At 45.6% G+C, this 22377-nt stretch overlaps 1 protein-coding gene across 4 annotated transcripts in view; it reads right to left on the reverse strand.

Moving 5' to 3' along the window:
- Positions 1-22377, reverse strand: part of ltbp1 (latent transforming growth factor beta binding protein 1) — a 281927-nt gene that overhangs the window by 38452 nt on the left and 221098 nt on the right. For all 4 annotated transcript variants that reach the window (XM_056292168.1, XM_056292167.1, XM_056292166.1 and 1 more), the window contains 4 exons: positions 22149-22274; positions 18767-18895; positions 14435-14563; positions 1415-1552 (listed from right to left, as the gene is read on the reverse strand). In XM_056292168.1, the coding sequence (XP_056148143.1) occupies positions 1415-1552; positions 14435-14563; positions 18767-18895; positions 22149-22274 (522 nt within the window). The remainder of the gene's footprint in view (positions 1-1414; positions 1553-14434; positions 14564-18766; positions 18896-22148; positions 22275-22377) is intronic.

The following is a 22377-nucleotide window of genomic DNA, read 5'->3' on the forward strand; positions in this document are numbered from 1 at the left end:
GCTACTAAAACGGCTACCTGAACTCCCTCATTCAGGTCTACACTCAGCCCCGCTCACTACGCGCTGCCAATGAAAGGCGCCTGGCACTTCTGCCACAACGGGGCCCAAGGCACTAGCCAGACTCTTCTCTTCTGTAGTTCCCTGGTGGTGGAACGAGTTAGCAAACTCCATTCGATCCGGAGTCCCTCTCCATCTTAGAAGCTAAAGACCCAGCTCTTTCTCCAACACCTCCACACCTGATGATATTAATAAAAATACAAATAAATAAATATATATACATGTATATAGGTATACTGTAGAATAGTCTTGTTATATTCCTCTAGATACCTTCCTTTTTCATCTTAGACCACCAGAAGAGGATTTTCAAGTACCCTTTGTCATTAATAAAGTTTAAATCTTAGATTTTTCTAACTTTATTGTTATTTTATCCATCCCGACTATGTAGTCAGGTTACATAATACTAACTGTCATCTTTACCATGGTAGGAGACGCTTTCCATTTACTGCTTTTGAAATGTTTGACCAGGTAGGATGAACAATGGTGCAGCGGCAAACACGCTCCTAATCAAAAAGGAAAAAGGAAACGTGAAGACTATGTGATGATGCTTCTGTTGGACAGGTAACACTTCTACAGTCAGTATTACAGTACAACAGTGAGCCCACATAGTTAGATGTAGTTTGTAATCCATTAGATTGCCTGTGTTAGCTTTGGTCCAGGATCCCATTTTTACAAGGTTTGGGCACTGTTTACTGCTGAGCGGATGACACACCAGCCACAGTGGCTGCTACTCCTTGATTGTAGTTCTCGCTTCAAGATTTAAGCTTTAAACCATTATTAATCAATATGTTTGCCTAAATCACAGGTTTACAAACAACTTTAGGAGCAGGGGGGCATCCCTGTGTTACCTCCGGCTTGGTCGGGTGTCTCCACAGACACACTTGGCCATGTCTGTGGGTCGCTGCACTAGCGCCTCCTCTGGTTGGCCGGGGCACCTGCTCAGGGGGGAGGGGGAACTGGGGGAATAATGTGATCCTCCCATGCGCTATGTCCCCCTGGTGAAACTCCTCACTGTCAGGTGAAAGAAACGGCTGGCGACTCCACATGTATCAGAGGAGGCATGTGGTAGTCTGCCGCCCTCCCCAGATCGGCAGAAGGGGTGAAGCAGCGACCGGGACGGCTCGGGAAGAGTGGGGGTAACTGGCTGGATATACTTGGGGAGAAAAAGGGAGTAAAAAAAAGAAAGAAAGAAAAAAAAACCCGTAGGGGCAAGGAGGGCAAAATCAGCAACCCTATCAATTTCCAAAATCGATGAGAAAACCAGACGGGAGGTTTTGCAGAGCAGTTCCAGACTGTGGAGACCTTCAGGTGAGTCTCTGCTGAGTGATCTGTATGCAGGCAGAAGGCGGTGGGTTACCTGTGGGTATGGGGCTGCACTTGGCAGTCATGGGGTTGTACTCTTGTCCATCCGGACACATACACAGGAAGGAGCCATCGATGTTTTCACACTGTGCTTCGCCACACACACTGCCCAGCAGCTCACACTCGTTCACATCTGTCAGAGAGAGAGAGAGAGAGCACAAGTTCATCGACGTGTTGTGCAGAATTTGAACAAGTGTGTGAGTCCTATTTCGCCAATTCATGCTTTTTTATTTTTACACACTGACACAACAAAGTAGAAAATAAAAGGTGTTTGGCACAGATGTAGGAAGTCAAACAATCTCTTGTTAAAGACAAATCTGTTTTCATTGTGTATTTACCTTGCATAGTCTAAGTTCCTGACTCTGCTTTTTTTTCAATCAGCATCTTAGTGCCTTCACTCAGGTGGTCGCTACATACTGATGCCACAGATTTGTAAACGACCTTTTAATGATACGCTAACATCAAGGACACGCTGAAATGCAAACACACAAACACTCAAGACCAAAAGGACAACGTCTCAAGTCATCCAGTAGGACTTTACAGTACACTTCCCTCACATACTTCTCCGAGCCGCTGAGCCACAGCGCTGTGATGTGGGCCAGCGTCTTAATGAGCTAGAAAGTGTTAAGGAGCCAGCAGGGATAAAGAGAGATGACTGAATATGAGGGGGGGTGGCCCTGGCCCTGGCCCGAGCCAAAGTCACAACGAAAAGACAGATTTAAGCCCCTTAAGAGGCGATACACTGGGTAGATTTTAGATTTTAGGGTATTTCCAGTTGTGCAGAGGAGGAATGCCGCAAAGTAGGCCTGGAGCAGAAATGTTTCACTCCCCTCATCTTTTAGACGTTGTCCTCGGTTTGGGGTTAAACACTCCATTTGGCCATACTTTAAATATCTTCTGTCCCAGCCGGTGAAAATTATGTTTTCATATGCTGGAGCAAGGAGAGCGCTCACAGAAATTAGAGACAGATGAATGTGAGATTAAATATTATTTTGACACAGTTATTTACAGACACACACACGCACGCACACACACACACACACACACACACACACAAAAAGCATACAACCTATTGAAGTCTTTATGCTTTCTCTCAAATCACAAAGTGTGCAGACAGACAGGCATCCGGGTTTCAGACAAGCACATACCCTCATGCAAACACACACTTGCACATGTGCAATACAACATGTGCCTAGAATATTATACCTTATCATTCTTTCCTTGATTTGAAGGTTTGGAATTTGAGCAATCTTGACATTAGGTGCCTGAGACTGAGACTGCAGATGGTCTGGTCAAGGCCTGATGATGGCTGACTGTATCTGTCACCATCACCATCATTAAAGACCAGAAGCCCTCACAAACACCTCAAGTTCAACTTTATTGTCATATGTATTTAGAATGCAATGGAATCCTTGTGTTCTGGCTCTCTCTGGTTTAACACAAGGGTCACAAGAATCCCCCCCCCAAAAAAAACCCCAAAAACCATAGACTAACACAACAATGTAAGGTGCATATGGGTGTGTCAGCCGTTCAGCAACCTGACTGCCGAAACTATTACTGAGACGGGTGGTGTGTGGTTTGATGCTCCGGTAGCGTTTTCTAGGTGGAAGGAGCGAGAACAGAACAGGAGCGGGGTGGCTGGTGTCCTTAATGATGTGTTGGGCTTTCTTTTGCAGTGAGTGGTGTAAATATTATGAAGTTGTGGTAGCTCCATGCCAGTGATTTTTGCTGCTGTCAGTCGTTTGCAGCAGTCTGCAGTCCTACGCAGTCAGGTTGCCAAACCACACTGTGATACAGCCTGTCAAGACCCTCTCCATGGTACTGCCATAACAGTTCATAAGAGTTTTGGTGCTCATACCACAACTCTTGAGAAGCCTCAGAAAATAGTCTCCGCTGTGCCTTCATGAGGGTGCAGTTGGTGTTGAGAGACCACGTGAGGGAGTCTGTGATGTGTAAACTGGGAAATCTCAAACTGTCTACAGTTTCAAGAGATGAACCATTGATGGGAATAGGAATGTGATTTCCTCTGATCTTTCTGAAGTCAACAATGATTTCTTTTGTCTTACTGACATTTAGAGAGCGGTTATCATGGCACCATATGGGTAAATTTTCCACTTCTTTCCAATAGGCCCTCCCATCACTGTCACTTATTAGTCCAATCACTGTGGTGACATCTGCGAATTTAGTGATACTGTTGTTTTAATATTTGGCCTCACAGTCGTGTGTAAACAGACAATAGGGGACTGAGACAGAAGCCCTGAGGTGCACCGGTCCTAAGAACTAATGTGGATTAGTATGTTTTCCTACTCTCACAATCTGCGGCCTGCCTGTCAGGAAATCAAATAGCCAATTACAGATAGAGTTGTTTAGACCAAGACCTCTGAGCCTTAAGTAGGCACATTTATATCCGACCTGCAGTTACACTCGTCTACTAGACGACAAACAAAAAATATATAGATTAGAAAATAAACAACTATAGGTAAGACCAACCGTGAATAATGAGAGCAACCTTTACTGATTTGTAGTTTAGAAGCAATGTGCAATAAAAAAACAAAAATGACTAATAAACTGTCAGCAGAAACAGTTTGAATTAACAGGAGAGCTCAAGCACATCCTTCAGAATCCTGTCCTGACTGTAGTGTGTTTACAGAGAGCAGAGACATCTAAGAAGAGAATTTCAGCGATTATTACTGCATATCAATCAAAATTGATTGTTTAAAGTTTAAATGAAACATGTACATTTTTATCCACCCATCTATCCATTATCCAAGCCGCTTATCCTAATTAGGGTCGGGGATGCTGGAGCCTATCCCAGCAGTCACTGGGAGGCAAGTGGGGAGACACCCTGGACAGGCCGCCAGGCCATCACAAGGCCCACACACACACACACACACACACCTAGAGACAATATAGTACCGCTGATTCCCCTGACCTACATGTCTTTGGACTGTGGGAGGAAACCGGAGCCCCCGGAGGAAACCCACACAGACACGGGGAGAACATGCAAACTCCACACAGAGGACGACCCCCAAGGTTGGACTACCCCGGGCTCAAACCCAGGACCTTCTTGCTGTGAGACAACCATGCTAACCACTGCGCTACCGTGCTGCCCCCCCCCCAAAAAAAACAAAACAAAACAAAAAAGTTAAACTTTGCGAAACCTTTCATTCATTGGAAACTTTTATTTTGCTTCAAAATGCGGGACGTCGTCTCAATATGAGGGACGTGGAACAAAGGGCCAAAAAGTTATGCAGTTCAAAGCCTGTGGACATGCCGACCCTGCAGAGCTTAAACAAGCACACTGCAGTGTGAGATAAACTAGAGGGCTGCTTCTCTTTAATTACTGTTTTCAGTTCAACAAAGTGCTCATAAAAGACTGGTGACCAGGCGTGCAGGAAGATGTTATAAGCAGGGGGGCTGCCAACTAAAATGAAAAGTATTGTGGCGAGCCGGCGTGGAAGAATGAGTCGAGAGGCAGAGATCTCTTTTTAATTGCAACTCCCGGGCCCGCATACACCGCACGACCCCAGGAGTGCTCTTTTATTCACACCAGAACTGACAACAACGTAATGAGTCCCCCACCCACCCGTGTCCCAAGTGGCGACATCAGTCCCACTCATGGTCCTAGTCAGTCAGTCAGTAAACGGGCTCCTACTTAGGCTGAGTCGAACCCCCAAAACAACAACACAAGAATAACCACAACATGAACACCTGGTGAACATGAACACCAACATCACAACATGAACATCACAACATGAACGGTGGTGTTCACATTGTGATGTTGGTGTTCATGTTGTGAAAAAAATTACAGTGTGGGAAGATGGCGGCTCGAACTCACGTTTGCGGGGGCCTCACCCAGTGCTGACTATGCAGTGTTTTTGTCCACATCTACATCTGAGTTTGTGTCATAGTGTGAAGAACTTTTACGAGAATTTAGGTCTGTGATCGTGGATTTTGTTTGATGGTTGGGAGAGCGGGTGTTGGATTGGCTGGGAGAGAGAGCCAACTAAGCCAACTCCTAGCCCATGCAGATCGGCAGTTCTAACAACACCACGATAACACTGAGGGCGGTCTGGCGGCGGCCTCCCCTAGCATCAATTGTGCAGTGTTTTTGTCTGCGTCTGCGTTTGTGTTGTTGTGTGGAGTGTGTGTGTGTGTGGGGGGGTGGGGGTGTTGAAGGTGTCTGGCTGGGCTGGGAGAGCTGGCGCTGGATCAGCTGAGGGAGCCTGGTCTGCTGGGTTCTGTGGGCCCAAAGACCATGGCCCTGACCTGAGCTGTGCCTAAAGAGGAAACACCGAGGGTGGACTGACAGGAAGCAGAAGCAGGACAGGCTAAGCCAACTACTAGCCCATGCAGATCGGCAGTTCTAACAACACCACGATAACACTGAGGGCGGTCTGGCGGCGGCCTCCCCTAGCATCAATTGTGCAGTGTTTTTGTCTGCGTCTGCGTTTGTGTTGTTGTGTGGAGTGTGTGTGTGTGTGGGGGGGGTGTTGAAGGTGTCTGGCTGGGCTGGGAGAGCTGGCGCTGGATCAGCTGAGGGAGCCTGGTCTGCTGGGTTCTGTGGGCCCAAAGACCACGGCCCTGACCGGAGCTGTGCCCAAAGAGGAAACACCGAGGGTGGACTGACAGGAAGCAGAAGCAGGACAGGCTAAGCTAACTGCTAGCCCATGCAGACTGGCAGTTGCGACAGTCATCCTGGCTGGTGTTCATTCTCTTGGACAGTGAAATTTTTGAATTGTGTTGCAAATTTACTGAATGGACTGTGTTGTTGGTCTTGATGACATACCTGTGGAGGCATGGAGATGTTTAGATGAGATGGCAGTGGGGTTTTTAACTAGATTGTTTTTTTTAACGTAATCTTGGGAAGCAAGAGGATGCCTGAGGAGTGGAGAAGAAGCATACTGGTACCGATTTTCAAGAACAAGGGCAATGTGCAGAACTGTAACAACTACAGAGGTATAAAGTTGATCAGCCACAGCATGAAGATATGGGAAAGAGTAATAGAAGCTAGGTTAAGAGGAGGAGAGGTGATGATCAGCGAGCAGCAGTATGGTTTCATGCCACGAAAGAGCACCACAGATGTGATGTTTGCTTTGAGAATGTTGATGGAGAAGTATAGAGGAGGCCAGAAGGAGTTACATTGTGTCTTTGTGGATTTAGAGAACGCATACGACAGGTGCCGAGAGAGGAGGTGTGGTATTGTATGAGGAAGTCAGGAGTTGCAGAGAAGTATGTAGGAGTGGTGCAGGATATGTATGAGGGAAGTGTGACAATGGTAAGGTGTGCGGTTGGAATGACAGATAGGTTCAAGGTGGAGGTGGGATTACATCATGGATCAGCTCTGAGCCCTTTCTTGTTTGCAGTGGTGATGGACAGGTTGATGGACGAGATCAGGCAGGAGTCTCCATGGACGATGATGTTTGCGGATGACATTGTGATCTGTAGTGAGAGTAGGGTGTAAGTTGAGGAGAGCCTGGAGAGGTGGAGGTATGCACTGGAGAGAAGAGGAATGAAAGTCAGTAGGAGCAAGACAGAATACCTATGTGTGAATGAGAGGGAGGACAGTGGAATGGTGAGGATGCAAGGAGCAGAGGTGACGAAGGTATATGACTTTAAATACTTGGAGTCCAAAGTAATGGGGAGTAAGTAACTGTCCAAAATAACAGGGAGTGCAGAAGAGAGGTGAAGAAGAGCTTGCAGGCAGGGTGGAGTGGGTGGAGAAAAGTGTCAGGGGTGATTTGTGACAGAAGAGTTAAAGGGAAGGTTTACAAGATGGTTGTGAGACCAGGACTGCTCAAGTTGGACGCTTTGGAGACAAAGCAAGAGAGACAAGCTTTTTTCTTTTTAATACATTTATTTGTGATTTTCCCCTTTTTCCTCCCAATTTAGTGGCCAATCGATCCCTATTTTAGTTCAAACACCCACCCTCGTACTGCATGTGTTCGCCAACTGCGTCTCTCCGGCCAGCAGTCTCGAAGGAGATGCCTCCCCGCTTTTGTGACAAGGTGAATCCAGGCTGAACCACTGCTTTCCCCCCCCCCACACACACAGAGACGCATTCATATGACGAACACAAGCCGACTCCGCCCCCTCCCGGAGACAGCGTTGCCAATTATTGCTGCTTCATCGAATCCGGCCATAGTCGGATCTGACGAGACCGGGGCGTGAACCCCGGTCCCCAGTGGGCAACTGCATCGACACAAAGCCGATGCTTAGACCGCTACACCACCGCGGACCCCAAAGAGAGAGGCAAGCATGAGATGGCTTGGACATGTGTGGAGGAGAGGTGCTGGGTATATTGGGAGAAGGATGCTGAATATGGAGCTGCCAGGGAAGAGCAAGGCCAAAGAGGAGGTTTATGGATGTGGTGAAGGAGGACATGCAGGTGGCTGGTGTGACAGAGGAAGATGCAGAGGACAGGGAGAAATGGAAATAGATGATCCGCTGTGGCGCCCCCTAACGGGAGCAGCCAAAAGTAGTAGTAGTAGTAGTAGTAGTAGTAGTAGTAGTAGTAGGACTGTGTTGTTAACTTTGTGTTTTTTTGCTTTGTTCTCTCTGGTTTTGTATGTTTTTGATGGTGTCGTTTTTGGGAGGTGTTGGATATGTGTTTTTGTCTTTTGCGTTGCCCTGCTGTGGGCTGGGAGAAACGAAATTTCGTCTCTTTTGTGCACGCAAGTACATGAATGAGATGACAATAAATTGTTCCTGATTCCCGATTCCCAACATCATTAAAACACAATTTCAAATCTAACATTTAACAGTCCCATCAGCCACTGCACTCTTCCAGCGCAGAACCGCCGACAGTCAGAGCGACCGCCCCCCCCCCACCCCACCCCGGTCTTTACAGTATGATGTCATTGTTTTGTTTGCAAGGTGCGTGTGTAGCAGAGTTGGAATGGAGTGTTTCCTCACTTTATTATTAGAAGTGTACAGTCAGCGCAGCCATCACCCACTGTTTAAAATAAAGGTATGCCTTATTTTTTTGCAGTTGTACATTAGGAAAAGTTAGGCATACTGTTGGGTCTAAGATGTTACACAGCCACCTGCCACTACTGGGGGGGGCAGCCTCCCCCCCTTCCTGCGCTAATGCTGATGACTTCCTCTAATAAAGAAGTTTAAATTCGGTGAGCAGCAAACTTTGATTGTTTTATAAATCTTATTCATGGTTCCACAATAAAGCTGTGCCTTCACTGTATTCCTCCACCGGCCTGCTGCAAACCTGATTATGAAAAAAAGACAAGGCAGGAAAGAACGAAACAGATGGAGGGGTAAGTTAGGGGTGGTAAAATGAAAGCCAGAACAGAGAAAAGGTACAGAGACAAAGACGAAAGTAGAGACCAGAGAGATGGGGGGGGGGGGTGCAGAGGGAAACAGGAGAAGAGGAGAGGAAAGAGATGAGACAAAAGTAAGAAGTCAGAAGAGATGGACTGAAAGAGGAGAAAGTAAAGCAAGAGGAAAGCAGTGGGATGGATAAGAGAGGGAGAGACATTGAGGAGGGAGAGAGGTTGGCGGTTGACCACAGCCATTGGTTTTTATGGATTGCATGTTTGTGTGTGTGTGTGTGTGTGTGTGTTTGTATATAAATGAGTCCATCTGTGCTAGCCACAGCAGAGTGGAGTGATGGGCTGGCAGAGGGACAGTACTGGGCTGTAATGAACTGGGGTGTGACTCACCAGCATTTGCCAAAGTACAGATGGGAAGTTTTCGCGTTTCTCTGGATGAGATCCTCTGCTCTGTGAATGAGTGCATTCTGGCACTTCATATTTTCTGCGTGTGTGTGTGTGTGTCTGTGTGCGAGTGTCGGGAGAGGAGTCATTGTAAATACACATACTGTACACCTCTGGATATGGACAAGAGTGTGTAAGAGTATGAGAAAGAAAGAACAAACATGATCACTTTTTATGTATGCATGTACACTTGTGTGTGTGTGTGTGTGTGTGTGTATGTGTGTGTGTGTTTGTGAATTCTTGTGCAGCTATATTTGTGGGGACTACAGTTGCAAAGGCTACATCGGTGTCAGAGGTGGGATGGTGAGACTATGAGGCCATGGGAAGCTTGTGCGCCCAGAGGTGTGAGGGAGTTGGTATGCTGAAGCGCGGGGACGCGCTTCCTGAAGGAGGGGGGTAGTGTAACGACCACGGAGAACTAGAATTGCTAGCCCTTGGCTAATGGCTCGGACCCTTTAGTCGACTGGTTAACGTAGTCGCCTGTGGCGCGGGAGACCCGGCTCCGCATCCAGGCTGCAGCGGTTGCCGGCTGCGGCGGTTCCCGGCTGCCCCTTGAATTCACGACATTGGTAGTCTGCCCTTTTTAATCATAAAAGTGAAGACATTTTATTCCAAAGTGAGGACATTTTGGCATGTCCTCAAGTCTTTAAGGGTCTGTTTAGGGTTAAAGGTAGAATTAGGAGTCAGTTAAGGTTGGTGTAAGGGTTAGGGGCTACGGAATGAGTGTAGTCAATAAGGGTCCACAAGTATAGAAAAACAAACGTGTGTGTGTGTGTGTGTGTGTAGATACTATATCTTTGTACATGTACATATACTGTATGTCTCTGGACATGCAAAAGAGTGTGTGTGGGTGTGAAGGAGCATGAGAGAGAATGAACAAAAACGATAGCTTTTTATATAAATGCATACGTGAGTGTGTGTGTATGTGTGTGTGCGAGTCTGTGTGCGCACAGCTCTGAATGTGTACACCCTGACTTGGTAGGTCACTGGGAGAGTGTGTCTGGGGGAAGTTCTGCCGTACGTTTCCAACAGGCAGAAGCCTGCACCCCATGTTCCCAGTCATGACAGCCCTTCCTGCTGGAGGAAATTGGACTCGATGGGATCTGCATGGGCCCAGTTAGCCCGGGGAAACCACCAAGACCCACCAGATCCAACTCGAAACGAGCCCGATGGCCAAGAACATGAGCTCACCGGCTCTCGAGCCGTTTATGAATACAAACACAAGCCCCCGCACCAAGAGGCTGACAAGCCAACATACTGAGAGTCAGAGAGGACAGCAGGACAGATGGAGGCAATATCGAACTACTCGTCTCATGACAGAAACTGGATGTCTCTGCAGAAAAAATAACTAAAAAAAACAAACTAATAATCAGTTATGAAAGAAATGACATGAGATCATGAAACAACACAGTGAAGTCTGCACAGTGTACACCAAATAGTTCCCTGAAGCACAAAGACTACCATCTGAGTCTTCTGTAGAGACACGCTAAGAGTGTTGTTAACTGTGACAGACGTAGTGTGCGACAGACGTAGTGTGTACACCCGGGCATACATGTGACACACACACGATGAGTGTCTCCGATGGTGTTGCTCCTACGTGGGAATGGGTGTATGTGTGTGTCTGCATGCACACCTGCATGTTCAGGTCGTGCACCTGGAAGTGCAGATCTGCGTGCACGTGTGGGGGAACGGCTCCTCGCTCAGGAGGAGCTTCAGCACCTTCTCCAGCCCCCGGCTACGAGGAGCGCCGAGCAGACGTGGTCTAGAAATGTTTAATACATCACAGAGGTGCATGCAGCACGCTTTCAAATTAAATGAAAATAAATGGTCTCATCAATCATGTTTCTGCCAACATGGAAGCCAATTTCTTTGCAGAGTGAGGGAAAAATGTCCAGAAACCGGGGACAGGGAAACTGCAGTTTACCTTCTTGGTTCTATGTGTAATATTTCAGCTCTGCTGAAACACAATACGTCTAGTAAATATCAGTAGCAGCTGCTGGGTGATACTGATTGAAACTAAGTTGATGATTCACAGCCCCTCAAATCCTCACATTTCTCTACTCAAACACGCAGAAGCCATGTCAGCTTGGTTTCTGTGTTGCTGACTGAAGCACCACCACCTAAAAGACTCAACTTTTACTCATAGTCCTCAACAAACTAGACACACAACCAGCGCAGTGCAGGACATCTACTGAGAGCATTCAACAAGGACGTGTCCCGCCACAGATGCAGAACATGACTGTTTGAGGACTCTGTTTTGTGACTTTGTGAACAGAAATTAAGTTTTGGTTTTGATTCTTGACCAACGAGGAGCAGACCCTATGTCTCCTGGGAAAGCACAGCAGCCCTATTTACAGCCATACTGTTTTATCCAAAATCAAGATCAAACTCAATCAAAATGGGGCCCTGTGATGGCCTGGTGGCCTGTCCAGGGTGTCTCCCCGCCTGCCGCCCAGTGACTGCTGGGATAGGCTCCAGCATCCCCGCCACCCTGAGAGCAGGATAAGCGGTTGGGATGATGGATGGATGGATGTTTTATCCAAAATCACTTACACAGCAAAATGACCTCGGTGTGTCACCACTGACATCCTTTTGGCTAACTCTGATGATGTTTTGGTAGAATGCAGCATGTAACCATCACTTGTATGAACCAGAATACAGCGCCAAAGAAATCCAGCAAAGAGAGTCGGAGGCTGCAGTGGCCGTACAGACAAGTACAGCGAGCTGCCGAGAGCCTTCAGTGACTGGTCTGTGTACAAACTGTCCTACCATGCCAACACACACCGAATGTCTATGTTCCCATGAATTTCATCATTAAATAAGTACACCAAAACAACAAATGGGGGCGAGCCATGGTCAAGCAATATCTGTTCATTTTTCTGAGAAAGAGTGTGCGGCCATATTAGAAGCATTACAGCTGTAATGGTGTGTAGGTGGTTGTGTATTTGTGCAATGCTTTGTGGTACATGTAGCAGGACCAGCTCTCTGGACAGGGACAGACCGTATTCTCTGTAAATAGGAATTACACCAAAGTATGAGGGGCCGTACAAGCCATAATATATTCTGGCCCTCTCACACACACACATTCTCCTGTAATTTATGATATTGGGCTATACAAATAAAATTGACTTGACTTTCACATGTTACTTTTTCATATTTTCACAATGTATGTATATGAGAGTAAAGAATACATATGTGTGTGGAAGAGTAACTTTATGCAAGTGAGAGGGAAAATATATGTACGTGAAAGGACAAAGTATGTGTGTGAGAGTCAAGATATATGTATGTGAAAGGAGAATGTATGTCTATGAAAGGGCGAGTATATATTATGGCTTGTACGGCCCCTCATACCAAAGCGGCTCTCAAGTTTATTAGACATTATAGACCACCAGTAGTTCCTGGATGTGCACATTATAAGCAGAGAAATGTCCCTTTAAATGTGTATTTGGATGTAGGCCTAGTATTGACTGCACGTTTTCAATTGAGTACCTACACCTCATTACATATTATCTACACCATATCCTGATTAGAAGCTTTACAGTGATATTGTAAATTAGATGCTTTTACGATTCAACAGAGACAAAGTTAGCTCATCTGAATCATGTCTTTAGCTAAGCAAAAACACAGAAAAGCAAGCCGACAAATCAGAAAGACTGAAACACATTGATGAAAAGAGTGATTTGTTTGGACACTAAAGGTCTTACTTCCCTCCCTGTCAATGGTGTTTCTGTGAAATCCTACCTCAAATGAAACCACATGGGCAATACCAAGTTAGAGATTATGAGGGAGAGGCTAAGAGAGAATAGTGGTGGGGAGAGGGCAGAAAAATTTGTATTTTGCTAATTTTCTTTCCAATTACTAAAATATTGATAAAAAACAAACAAGTCTAACATTTTACATCATCATATCTTTTCAGATGGACTAACAAACAATTTTAGAGGCGTTGCAACCCCCTAAAATTTGCACAGATGGAAGAGCTAAACATGAGAGTAATTGTCAGATTGTGAGTGAGTGATTTAGAATGCAGGTTCATGAGCTGCTTCACATAAAAATGACAGATTTTGGCAAACATGCTGTATATCTTCACATCTTTCAGCTGGATGTGTTTGTCTTACTTGCTTTGATTTGTTGGAGTTCACATCACACCAGGGGTCAGGATACAAGACGAATTGTACGTAATGCTTTTCAAAGTCCAATCGACATTACTGAAGAGGAACCCAAGAACATGACATGTTCCATCCCTACCTGAAATCAAAACCCCTCTGACAGGCTGGGTTAGGGATTACAGATGTATGTACAAAACCTAAGACTGCAGGATGCTGTGCCATTTAAAATGTATTAATCTTGTGACTTCGGCAGAATTACAGTGCAACATATAGGTTCAGGTTTATGTTGTAAAAGTTTGCAGTTTTTGTGCAGCCCCTCTCCTCTGCTTGGTGTCCAGTCCCCCCCGTTTTTCTCCCCAATTGTACTTGGCCAATTATCCCCACTCTTCCGAGCCGTCCCGGTCTCTGCTCCACCCCCTCTGCCGATCCGGGGAGGGCTGCAGACTACCACATGCCTCCTCCCATACATGTGGAGTCACCAGCCGCTTCCCACGTAATGCGTGGGAGGATCGCGCTATTCCCCCCAGTTCCCCCTCCCCTCCGAACAGGTGTCCCGACTGACCAGAGGAGGCGCTAGTGCAGCGACCAGGTTGGTGTCCGGTTCTAATTCAGTTTGCTCTAGTTTTCCATTTAGTTCTAATTAGCTCTCAGTGAAAATAAGTGGACCAAATTCAGTCTAATAACTGCACAGACAAGATGTACAAGGTGTTTTGTAATCTTTTAGATAACAATAGCTATTACCCTTTTCACCCATGATGTGCTAATCACTTACCTCCTCTCTCTCTGCAATATGCAGAATCACATCACATGCATGCACAGAGAGGTGCACACACACACACACACACTCGTTTCACTATCCTTATGAGGACCCCTCATTGACTACATTCATTTCTTAGCCCGTAACCCTAACCTTAACCATGCAAACTACATGCATAACCCTAACCCTAACCTTAACCCTAAAACCAAGTCCTAACCCTAAAACAGACCCTTTTACTTATGAGGCCCTCTAAAAGGGCCACACAAGGTAGGTGGTTTCTGATTTTGCCATCCTAATGAGGACATTTGGTCCACATTAGGATAGTTAAACATGTACACACACACACACACACACACACACACACACACACACACACACACACACACACACACACACACACACACACACACACAAAATCTTACCCAAACATCCATGGCCATCCTGGGACTCTTGGTAGCCCTGGTCACACAGACATCGGAAGGAGCCCACTCTGTTCTCACAGTAGCCAGCAGGGCCACACAGTGTCTCGTTAAGTCCACACTCATCAATATCTGTAAATTGCAAAGTGTAAAAAAGGATCAGCCAGTGCCTGTGTGTGCTCATTATTTGCTTAAATTCATTTATCTAGGGAGTGGACAGGCCTTTGAAAAAGCAGTCCGATGGCAAGTCTCTGACGGGTATTGAGTATTTGTAGGCAAGGTGGACTACTGCATCCTCTCACTGGTAAACACTGGAGTCTGCGTTGGGACCAACTACGTTAAGAATCCGACCCCTTCATGTAGAATCAGACACCCACCATCATATTTATTCTCCAGACCGGTGGTTCTCAAACTCTTTCTGTTGAAAAAAATTTCATGCCCCCCACCCCAACAAAATGGGCCAAGTTTAACTTTATTTAAATACTAGAAGAACCCCGCTACAATGTAGCGGTTTGGTTCTCCACCCGTCTAAATCTCCCTCCTCTTCATCCTGCCAGCTAACCGCCTTCCCCCTGCCCCTAACCCACCCCCCCACTCCCTCCCCCCAAATGCTCAGAATAATCTGAAATGCCGAGAAAAGTGTTTTTTTAGCCATTTTTAGAAAATGCATATTTTGCATAATTATGCATAATTATTTTAATTTTCTGCTATTTTTCTGGTCCTCTCTGAAACAATACCTACCACCTACAAAAAAAATGAGGATCATAAGTGCATTTTTGCAAAAATGCATATATTTTACATAATGCCAAAACATTTCTAAGTCCCAGAAAATTTTTTTATATAGGTGAAAAAATCAAAGATGCTCAGAATAATCTGAAATGTCGAGAAAAGTGGTTTTTAGCCAATTTTTGGAAAAATGCATATTTTGCATATTTATGCATAATTTTAATTTTCTGGGATTTTTCCCTTACTCTCTGAGACAATACCTACCATCTCCAAAAAGAATTAGGATCATAAATGCTTTAGTTTTCGGTCCCGCTATCTACACTAACTAACTAACTAACTAACTAACTAACACACACACACATACTAACACCACACACACACACACATTCCGAAAATATATGAGTAGATCATCAAGACCATGAACATTCCTTTCACGTTTCTTTCAGTAATTTCTGTTGTGCAAATAACAAACGCAAGTTCCACTTCAACTTTATCAAACCTCTTTTTGTGACATTTGTCACTACATTGCTCCATCAGTCTGTGTGCGTTTTCAAAAACAGAAAAATTAAATAAAATTTAGAAATCACTTTGCTAGAACAATAACAATAAAGCTCAATCTGAGCACACAAAAAAAAAGAAAAGAAAAGAACAAATGCAGATATTTGGGAAAAACGGATGAGTAAGTCAACTTGTGACAGCTCAAGTCTTATCCCTCCATTAGTGCTGCAATGAGCCGGTTTTGCACTGCACATCTTTTCAAAATGGGGTTGCAGGCTTGATACTGCCACTCTCAAGTCATGCTCAATGTTGAGCTTAGCTCTGTACTTAGTTTTAAGTGAGGCAACAGCAGAAAAGGCTATCTCACAGAGACAGGATGTGGTGAAAGGACGCAGAATGCCCACAGCCCTCTGTCCTATGAGTGGATACTCCCTCTCCACACCAAGCCAGAATTCACTCAGTGTCTGGGCCTCAGGGTGGAGTCAGATGTCACCTCGATGAACTGGTCCTCTTCAGCAGAGCTGAAATCAGCAGGTGTGCTTCTTAAGACACGAAATCAAACTGGTGGCTCCAGAATCACTGGTTTCAACAAATTCACTAGATTCTCAAAGAAATCAGTATTTCCTTGATCAAGTCGCCTGCCCCACATCTCAAGCTTTCGTCTGCCAGGTGAGGAAGGCGCTCGTCTCTGCCTTGAGGCTGAAGATTTAATTCATTCAGCTTTCCACTATTTCACTGAGATTGGCCAGTTTCATCAGAAATTGTTCGTCACTAAACTTGCTTGCGACTTCATGCGTACGCTCCCCCTCCAGAAACACCCGAATTTCCTCTCTGAGCTCAAAGACTCACGACAACACTTGACCTCGCGAGAGCCACCTAGCCTCGCAGTGAAACAACACAGCTGATTGGTCAGCTCCCATCCCCTCACATAGTGCTGCAGAGAACAGTAGTTCCGCACTACATTCCCCACGGTCACACGCCCCCCCCTGTCATGTCTCTGTACCCCCCCCCCCCACCACCACCATCACACACTTTGAGAACTACTGCTGTAGACCATCTTAATCCAGTCCAGGCTCACAAGGGACTGGAGTGTATCCCAGCACGTATTCAGTAGGAAGATGAGGAGACACCCCAAAAAGGTCACCAAACCTTCCACACTTTGTTTTACACCAAAGCAACGGCTCAAGTTCATCCCGAAAACCATGCCAACCAGTAAGCAACTTCGCCACCTTTTCAGTTTTCCAATTTTAATTCATCTTGTCTCTCCTTGTCTTACAGAATTTTTGATCTGTATGAGCAAAAAAACTGAAAAAGCAAAATGAAACCAGGTGAACCTCAAATCGAAGTTAGGAGAAGTTCCAACTGCCTGAACCAGTTCCTGTTCGGTTCATCTTCTTGAGTTTTCTGTATTTTGTGTTCATTGCTGCATTCTAACTCACTTCATCCCCACTGAGTGAAAATACACTGGACCAAATTAAATCCATTTACTGCATAGACAATCTGTACGAAGTGCTTTCTTATCTTTTAAAAAACAGAGGCCATTTCCTTTTTTCCATTCTCTCTGCAAGTAATTTCCCTTCTCTCTAGAAACATACAGCAACACATGCCCACAGAGGCATGCACACACATTTGTATATGTGAATGAACTGAAGAAAAAAAAAGAGAGACCAGGTGAGCCCTAAATCAAAGTTAGGAGAAGAACTTCCAACTGTCTGAACCAGTTCCTGTTCGGTTCATCTCGGGTTATCCGGGACAGCCAGGTTGTGTTTCATCCTCTTTGCAAACTGTAATCTCACTCCTTTCTTTAACCTCACTGATTCCACCTGTACAAGCTATCTGGCCTCTTAATTCATAGTAAGAGTCAGTTTTATAGACTTGTGTAACATACAGAATGCACGGGTGCAGAAAGATATCACGTGTGCACACATGAATCAGGAAGAGAGGAGAGCAGCAAGTATCCCTCCTTGTCTAGACAGAGAGCTCAAAGGCTTCCTTCATTTCTTCTTTTCCTTTTTTCCATTCTTTCTTTTTTTCCTTCTTCTTTTCTGAGGCAGGCAAGGGCATTAAAAACAGCTCTGGCATGGACGACAGAGCTCCTGCCATGGAGAGCCTCTGGTGGAAAAAATAGCAGCAGCATATGTGAAAGAAATTAAAAACAGCTCCCTCTTCCAGGAACAACAAGCCAGGGAGAAAGGGAGAGAGGGAGAAACAGAAATGGAGGTAGACATCGAGGTGGAGATGAAGGTAGAGATGGAGGGAGGAAGAGCGGGAGGACACGTTCAAGACAGAGACAGGGGAAGGATGGGAGGTAGAGATGGAGAAAAGATAGAAGAGATAATGGAGATAATGACAGGGGGAAGGAAATAATAAATAATGAAAGCATGTGTTATGTGACGTCTGCCCATACATCTTAAAATGGACTGGTAATGGGAGCACGGGCCAGTGATGGACAAGTCTATCCAGTGATGGACAAGTCTATTGGGAAAAGTGGCCAAAGTGCAGAATGGTCATTTAACTTTTTTTTTTTTAGTTTCACTCTTCTGAATGAGAAAAAAAAATCTTAAAACTGCAAACTTTCCGGCTTGGTCGGGCGTCCCTACAGACACAATTGGCCGTGTCTGCGGGTGGGAAGCCAGATGTGGGTACAGTATGTGTCCTGGTTGCTGCACTAGCGCCTCCTCTGGTCCGTCGGGGTGCCTGTTCGGGGGGGAGGGGGAACTGGGGGGGAATAGCGTCCCATGCGCTACGTCTCCCTGGTGAAACTCCTCACTGTCAGGTGAAAAGAAGTGGCTGGTGACTCCACATGTATGGGAGGAGACATGTGGTAGTCTGCAGCCCTCCCCGGATCAGCAGAGGGGGTCAGCAGAGACCGGGACGGCTCGGAAGAGTGGGGTAATTGGCCAGATACAACAATTGAGGAGAGAAAAAAAACCTGCAAACTTTCCCTTTATTGCACACCATCTGCTCATTTCAGGATGACAGTCAGCCGGGAGGAGCAGGGTGGCTTCCTTATCTCCATTCCAAGCATCCTCCTCCATGTTCCACAAGTTTGTGAAAAAAAAAAAAAAAAGTGGGTTTGGGTGAATTTTACTTCGTTCATTAATGTCATACCGTCACAGGTGTTTGTCGTGGGGTTGACAGCGAAGCCTCTGTCACAGACACACTGGTAGGAGCCCTCTGTGTTGAGACACTTTCCATGAGGGGCGCACAGCTCCGGCTCATCCAAACATTCGTCAACATCTGCAAGAAAAGAGAAAGCGAGAGGGGTAACTGCTCCGAAACAAACAAACAAACACACACACACACACACACACACGCGCACACACATGCACACGCACACACACACTTACACTAACAGCTCCTGTCTCACCAGGTTTGCATGCAGGTCCGGCTATCAAAACCTACTGTGTACTAATGCATGCAGACGGACACACACAAACACACGTACACCTGTTGTCAGTCAAGGACCACCTCCTTAACTTGTCCTGACGCCAGGTGGACACAGTGCCGGTGCTAAGTGAGGGGATGATGGAGGCTAAGAGGCCGAATGATGTCAGCCTGATGGTGGAGGCGGAGGCTGACTGGGTGTGTCTGAACTGCTATTAAAGGTTAATCACATTCTTTTCACAACCCCGAGTTTTATTTTTGTAGTTTTTGCCATCGTGCACATCGATTATGATATCATGACCGGCTTCAGTAAGGATACAGGACCAACGCTAGACATAAACAAAGCTTTATACTGGAGACCTTACGGGGTGACTGAGCACAACGTCAACTAAAAATCCCATAGTGCCTCAGTTAGACCGTGTACATGATTTCCAATTATCTATGATCTCTCTACTGCACTGGCTGGGTAATGCATCAATGTCAGAGGTGGAAAAACCCGGTCCAGAAAGTAAAAACCCTAACCGTGTCTTTACCCCAGTCACGTATTAAACCAGCTGATTTGAGAAACTAATCAGTGCGATCTGATGGTTTAGTACATGGGTGGAGTAAAGACACAGTTAGGGTTTTTACTTTCTGGACCAGGTTTTTCCACCTCTGTCAATGGTGACTACTAGCTACGGTACACATAGGCTGCTCATTCCTGCGAGTTGAACCAGGAAGTAGCTCAGCAATGTACTGATAATTAAATGCAAGACATGTCAGATGCTCTCTTTTAACTTGTACTAGATTTGACCTCTAGGCAGGGTTAATCCACGTGTGTTTTTCCCCCATATACACTACCGTTCAAAAGTTTGGGATCACCCAAACAATTTTGTGTTTTCCATGAAAAGTCACACTTATTCACCACCATATGTTGTGAAATGAATAGAAAATAGAGTCAAGACATTGACAAGGTTGGAAATAATGATTTGTATTTGAAATAAGATTTTTTTTACATCAAACTTTGCTTTCGTCAAAGAATCCTCCATTTGCAGCAATTACAGCATTGCAGACCTTTGGCATTCTAGCTGTTAATTTGTTGAGGTAATCTGGAGAAATTGCACCCCACGCTTCCAGAAGCAGCTCCCACAAGTTGGATTGGTTGGATGGGCACTTCTTTGAGCAGATTGAGTTTCTGGAGCATCACATTTGTGGGGTCAATTAAACGCTCAAAATGGCCAGAAAAAGAGAACTTTCATCTGAAACTCGACAGTCTATTCTTGTTCTTAGAAATGAAGGCTATTCCATGCGAGAAATTGCTAAGAAATTGAAGATTTCCTACACCGGTGTGTACTACTCCCTTCAGAGGACAGCACAAACAGGCTCTAACCAGAGTAGAAAAAGAAGTGGGAGGCCGCGTTGCACAACTGAGCAAGAAGATAAGTACATTAGAGTCTCTAGTTTGAGAAACAGACGCCTCACAGGTCCCCAACTGGCATCTTCATTAAATAGTACCTGTTAGAGCCTGTTTGTGCTGTCCTCTGAAGGGAGTAGTACACACCGGTGTAGGAAATCTTCAATTTCTTAGCAATTTCTCGCATGGAATAGCCTTCATTTCTAAGAACAAGAATAGACTGTCGAGTTTCAGATGAAAGTTCTCTTTTTCTGGCCATTTTGAGCGTTTAATTGACCCCACAAATGTGATGCTCCAGAAACTCAATCTGCTCAAAGAAGTGCCCATCCAACCAATCCAACTTGTGGGAGCTGCTTCTGGAAGCGTGGGGTGCAATTTCTCCAGATTACCTCAACAAATTAACAGCTAGAATGCCAAAGGTCTGCAATGCTGTAATTGCTGCAAATGGAGGATTCTTTGACGAAAGCAAAGTTTGATGTAAAAAAAATCTTATTTCAAATACAAATCATTATTTCTAACCTTGTCAATGTCTTGACTCTATTTTCTATTCATTTCACAACATATGGTGGTGAATAAGTGTGACTTTTCATGGAAAACACAAAATTGTTTGGGTGATCCCAAACTTTTGAACGGTAGTGTACGTGGTTCAGATAACTGGGCTAAACTGGACTTGTTAAAATGCATCTTGACGCGGCGTCCGGGCAGCGTAGCGGTCTATTCTGTTGCCTACCAACACGGGGATCGCCAGTTCAAATCCCTGTGTTACCTCCGGTTTGGTCGGGCGTTCCTACAGACACAATTGGTCGTGTCTGCGGGTGGGGAGCCAGATGTGGGTATGTGTCCTGGTTGCTTCACTAGCGCCTCCTCTGGTCGGTTGGGGTGCCTGTTCAGGGGGGAGGGGGAACTGGGGGGAATAACGTGATCCTCCCACACGCTACATCCCCCTGGTGAAACCCCTCACTGGTAGGCGAAAAGAAGTGGCTGGTGACTCCACATGTATGGGAGGAGACATGTGGTAGTCTGGAGCCCTCCCCGGATCAGCAGAGGGGGTGGAGCAGAGACCAGGATGGCTCAGAAGAGTGGGATAATTGGCCAAATTCAATTGGGGAGGAAAAAAGGGGGGAGGGGGAGCAAAAAAAAAAAAAAAGACTGTTGTAAGCTGAGTCTAGAGGTGGTCCAAAATCTCCAAAATGAAGCTGGTAAGTAAAACGACATTAGAATTGATTTGCAAGTTGGGAAAAACTATAAAAATAACACCTAGGTTGTAAAAAAAAAAAGGGTACTTATTCTTTAATACAAAAAGAAGTGCACACCTAGCTGTTTGAGGTGCAGACACCCGGACCACTGAAAAATGTGGAAGTTATAAGAGATGGTGGCACACTCATGCATTGGAACTGAATCAGTGTTTCACCAGCTAAACTGCCTTCATCAGGGCTGAATATTAGTATTAATATATAAGTATTAATGAAAATAAAAAACTATAAGGTCCATTTTATCTTCCGCTCATAATGTGTGAGAACCTGGTGTGGACAGTTTGGCTACTCCAGGCAGGTAAGAAAAGGACAAGTGAGAGATTGTTTGGTAGCCTCTGGTTCAAGGTTAATAAGGGCTGGGTAAGTCAGCAGTATTAGCAACACTTAAATGGTAGAGCAGATAAGTGGAAGTGAAGGAACTTTATGTCGTGTTGGCCAGAGATGCTCGTGAAGCTCTTACCCAGGCAGCTGGAGTCATTGATCTGCTGGTATCCCTGGGGGCATCTGCAGAGGTAGGAGCCCCAAATATTGACACACTGGCCCACTGCCCCGCAGGGCCTAGCCTGCTCCACACACTCATCCACATCTGGAAGAAACGCCAACATTAATCATCATAGGGAAAGCAGATGGTGCTTGCAGTGCAATTTGTGATTACCAGCGCCAGTTCTGGTGCACGCTTGCACAAAAGC

The sequence above is a fragment of the Lampris incognitus genome, chromosome 13 (assembly GCF_029633865.1).
Source record: "Lampris incognitus isolate fLamInc1 chromosome 13, fLamInc1.hap2, whole genome shotgun sequence".
NCBI classification, from domain to species: domain Eukaryota; kingdom Metazoa; phylum Chordata; class Actinopteri; order Lampriformes; family Lampridae; genus Lampris; species Lampris incognitus.